This window comes from Cibotium barometz, chromosome 61, assembly GCF_041138505.1.
Source record: "Cibotium barometz isolate CiBa-2024 chromosome 61, ASM4113850v1, whole genome shotgun sequence".
NCBI classification, from domain to species: domain Eukaryota; kingdom Viridiplantae; phylum Streptophyta; class Polypodiopsida; order Cyatheales; family Cibotiaceae; genus Cibotium; species Cibotium barometz.
Genome location: NC_141106.1, coordinates 17,134,527 through 17,139,494, shown reverse-complemented (window position 1 = coordinate 17,139,494; position 4,968 = coordinate 17,134,527). Strand labels below are relative to the sequence as shown.

General features: G+C 41.7%; 1 protein-coding gene across 2 annotated transcripts in view; it reads right to left on the bottom strand.

Moving 5' to 3' along the window:
- Window positions 1-3,475: 3,475 nt before the first annotated feature.
- LOC147604614 (AP-5 complex subunit zeta-1) overlaps window positions 3,476-4,968 on the bottom strand; it is a 17,306-nt gene continuing 15,813 nt past the window's right edge. The window contains exons 13-16 of one of the 2 annotated variants that reach the window (XM_086794483.1): window positions 4,811-4,938; window positions 4,488-4,653; window positions 4,173-4,380; window positions 3,476-4,048 (exon numbers count right to left, since the gene is read on the bottom strand). In XM_086794483.1, coding sequence (XP_086650609.1) covers window positions 3,999-4,048; window positions 4,173-4,380; window positions 4,488-4,653; window positions 4,811-4,938 — 552 coding nt within the window. In that variant the 3' untranslated portion in view covers window positions 3,476-3,998. The remainder of the gene's footprint in view (window positions 4,049-4,172; window positions 4,381-4,487; window positions 4,654-4,810; window positions 4,939-4,968) is intronic. The other variant, XM_086794485.1, reaches the window with a different exon arrangement.

The window sequence follows — 4,968 nt, the reverse complement described above, 5'->3', positions numbered from 1 at the left end:
CGGGCGTACACTTCCTAAAAGACACGAACGTGGCTTCAAGAAGGAACGGGCGTGCGCTTTTGGATGGAGAAGGTATGGGCGTGGCAAATGGTACGGACGTGGCAAGCTTCCCATGGGCGTACGCTTCAGAAAGAGAAATGATACAAGCGTGGCACAAGTGAAATGGCTGTACGACGCTTGCTAGAGCCAGGGCAAAAAAGAATGACACTTGCGTGCACAAGTGACACGGGCACGAAAAATGAAAGGAGCACGTTGGAATGGGCGTACGCTTCTAGGAAGGAACGTACGTGGCACAAATGTAACGGCCATGGTACTTTCAGAACCAAAGATTTTTTCAAAGAATTTAAGGCTACATGTTTAACTACCACCTACAATATTCTCTGATTGTACAGTTGTATCTCTTGGTTTAATGCAATTTATGCTTGCTTAATATAAATATTATCTTTTTAATGCTAACTATCAAATTAATTGCATAAGATTTCTCCAGATTTGCCCAGAAGGAATGATACGAGCGTGGCACATTTGCCATGGTCGTGTCCTATGAATGAAACTTAACATCCAAAATGGGATTTTAGCCTTGTTTCCTCCTCTTTTTTTTACGATTTTAGGTATCTTCCCAATGTTTTTTGGATTTTTTATTTGATAGGGAGCTAGAGCTAGTCTCTAGCTACCTATTGCTACCTAGAATGCTTAAAGAAACCTAACAAATTGAGATTAATTTGATAATTAATCTATGGTACAAACTTAATGAAAGATGAATAAAAAATCAAAATTCGTATGAATGTCAAGAACAAAGATTGAACACTTACTTATGTCTCCCGTACTTGGCGAAGACCTCAATGCTCCAATGCTCCGGTTGACCTCCATAGCTCCATGAACACCATCAAACAAAAAAACAACAAGCTCAAACACAAGGAAACAACCGGTAGATTTTTACACTCCAACTGGGCCAAATGAGGACTCTAGTAAATGAAATAAATGGAGGACCCTACGCTAAGTGCTATCCCCGGTAGCAATACCAGAGATGTTAATCCTAACATACAACCTTGCACACAAGAGAGGGACATAAGAAGAGAAGAAAACATGCAAGGATCGAGTCGGAGATTGTGCACTTAGCCAACCCTAGTGAGGGTTAACTCCCCTTTGTGAGGCCGCTAGGGGCTCACCCCACCACCACTTGTGTCACCCAAGTGGAGATTCAAGAGCTAGGTGAAGAGGAAGAAGGAGGGATCTATGGAAAGCTCAACCTTCACTCCATGCCACATGCATGCTAAGTGCTATCCCCGGTAGCGACACCAAAGATGTTAATCCTAACATACAACCTTGCACAAAAGAGAGGGACATAAGAAGAGAAGAAAACATGCAAGGATCGAGTCGAAGATTGTGCACTTAGCTAACCCTAAGCTAAGTGCTACCCCCGGTAGATGTTAATCCTAACATACAACCTTGCACACAAGAGAGGGACATAAGAAGAGAAGAAAACATGCAAGGATCGAGTCGGAGATTGTGCACTTAGCCAACCCTAATGAGGGTTAACTTCCCTTTGTGAGGCCGCTAATAAGGGCTCACCCCACCACTACTTGTGTCACCCAAGTGGAGATTCAAGAGCTAGGTGAAGAACAGAAGGGAACTATGGAAAGCTCAACCTTCACTCCATGCCACATGCATGCAAGAGGGACCTTGGTAAAGAGGCAAGAGGGGAGAGAAGAGAAAAAGCAAGATCATCACCATCCCTACAAGCATACACAACCACAATCAAACATGCAAGCATCAACAACACAAGCATGTATCCACAAGCTCTAGAGAGAGAGAGAGAGAGAGAGAGGCAAAACTCAAATGAGACTAATGGGATTGTCCCTTTTCATATTTCATAAAATGTCTTATATACAAGAGCTCTCATTTTACAATGGCCGACCGCCCATTTACAATTGGAGACCCAAAACTAGTCTTCCTAGCTCTATGTACAATTCTTTCCTATGACCAGCATTACACAAACTATAAACTCAGTTATCCCATGTCTCTTTTATCATTAAGCACTTTGCACGGTTACAAAAAGATAAGTTACAATGAGCATAACCACGCTTGAAAAGTAATGTTAACCAACCAAAGTGGTGAACAATAAGCCTCAAGCAAGCAAATCACTTGAAAACTCTACCAAAAAGATATGACACCCACCAAACATTAAAATAGATTCAACCGCATGCAAGCCCCAAGAATACACAAGAGAAATGGCACGAAATGTAGCAACCAACTTGAGAGCGAACCAAAATCAATTGCAACCACACTCCAAACAAAAGATAATGCCAAGACAAAACAAAATTATCACAAAATCCTAGAACATGTCACGTCAACCTCCTAATCTAATCAACCAAGCCTAACCCTAAAATCGGCAAGAAAAAAGACAAGAAATATCCCTTAACAATCCTCGCATGGAGCAGGTAGTTTTGCATTAGGACACCATGTCTTACAAGATCCAAGATGAGTGCTCTGGCCATAGGAGGTGGGGAAATTGTTACACAGAATTTAGCAGTTCTTTATAGGCTAAATATACAGTGTGTACAATATGCAAACTTACACAGTCATGTCATGGCCATCCGTGCATGTAAGTCTATATAGATACACGGGCAGTCCCAAGGCTCTATAGAGTTCGTTGGTCATCACTATGAGTCTACCCCCTAGCTTCTCCTACCATAGAGCCTTTGTCTCAATAATTGTGAATCAGCCACCGTCAAACTCCCTTTCACAAGAACACAAGAGTGTGAGGCTCTGCCATCTATTGTATCATATCAATAATACAATATTAATTGCAACAAATCTCCAACCTCTGGCATATACATCTAATGGTTGCCAAGCAATTAAACAGCGTGAGTCGAAAACGGTCACTTACCATTGATCGAGTGCACAGCTGAACAACAACGCATCCACCAACCCATCTAAAGGGGCTGGGGCAAATGGGCACCCTTGAAACCACCAACACTAGTAACACGAAGCACACAGAGAACATGCAAACAAGGCGGCTGATATCATGGGCAAATCACAGAGAAGGCGGCCAGTGGGCCTTAACTAGGCCGGGGGGAAGGGTATGAAGATATTGATATGTTCCATGCATGCTAAGCCTTTCCTCTAAGTTTAATGCAAACCTTCTCTTCCATCCATCTTCTCTCAATACCCTTTTGCTCTAAATTGCACCAGCTCAGAACACTAAAAACCAATAAGAATACAACAGTTGATGAGAATTTAACTAGTATGTGGGCTTCAAATTACTGATGCAGAGAAGCCATGGGATTCGCATTGGCACAGGGCTGAAGCCAGGCTATCAGATTGATTCCTTCTCTGGTAGAGAATGCTTCTCTTGGACTTAAAAACATTAGAGCCTCTCTATCCTCTGTCAGAATATGTGAATATGACATGGAAGCAAGTAGAGATCAAACCAATGAAAGTAGACAGCCAACAGTGATCCAAACACTTGGGCCAAGAACTGAAATATGAATTGAATTATGAATGAACAATGTCCATGCTTATATACATATCTGTAGAGCCAGTCGGTAGTAGCAAAAAAGCTACTAACTTGGACAAATGGTAAAATGCCTAAAAAAGCCTAAAACTAAGCTATAAAATAGCTGAAAATAACGGGAAAATCCCTAATTACATCAGATAAATATCTGGATAAAAAGTGGCATAAAATGGAGTAAAATGGGCTGGAGATGACATGTCCAACATCCTTGACTTCACGAGTACCATATCCTTTCTTTTTGAGAAAGTATAGAAAGTCCTCAATGAAAATAGAAGTTAAGGCCATTTCCAACTATCTCACCATTGCCTTCAGCTAATGAAATGCCCAGGGTGCTAGAATTGCATCAGCTCAGAACACTCGAAACCAATAAGAATACAACATTCGATGAGAATTCAACTAGTATGTCGGCTACAAATTACTGAAGCATAGCAGCCACACATTGCCACAGGGTTGAAGCCACTCCAATAATCTTAGTGGTTCATTTCTAGGCCTGACCCAAAAGATCTGACAAAGAAAAGTCATGAAATGGAGGACCTGCAGTTATACAGCATAAGCCAAAGCTGTGATTTGCTGAGGTTCTTTTATAAAAAAATCCACTTAAGAATATATGACAACTTTTTTATAGCACAAGATAATCATCAGGACTTGAGGATACTACTACCTTCTTTGTCTTGTAGCAAATAAAATGGTATATGGGTTACTGCCTTCATATTAGCATCAATCCACCGTATGTTTCCAGGATGATGATCATACCCAGCTGCCGGCCCAAGGATGGAAGAGCAAATGGCAGGCTCGTGCATAAGACCCAGGTAGTCTCGTGCTCGCCTCCAAACAACTTTGTCTAAGACCTGATGCGACCTTGCAACCTGAATAAAAAAATCCCTTGCCCATGATTGAAAACAAGACACAGGGTAGAACCATGCACTGACAACACGACATACTGATACCAAGCTTTCTAACAAATAATGCTAACCTTTACCAAACACACATGAGCCCTTGGACCTAGCTCTCGATGGCAAGTGGCGAGCTTGGTGATTGCAGTCACAACAACACAAAGCAGACGAGCTTGAGAAGCTCTCTCAAGAATATCACCAGCAGTTACTAAACGTGAGGAATCGAGAGCCCGTGCTGCTACTCCTCTGAAAGCAGGCAAATCAAGCGTATAAATTGTGAACATGACACTGAAATTTTGAAGGAAAACTAGCAATTCACAGCCCGTGTGATTGATATTTAACAAGACTTCCAATTAAAAATAAGATTTCTTAAATAAACCAGAAGAACGCTGCCAGGTACTACCTTGATGAGAGATTTTCGTACAGAAGTAGCTCAAGACACTCAAAGAGCTCTCTTGCTGCATCTTTATAAGATGGGCCACCACCTCCATGCTCTCCAATTGCCCAACAAAGCTGGAGTGCTAGCTCAGCCTGCAATACACAACTTAGAGCTTATCATGA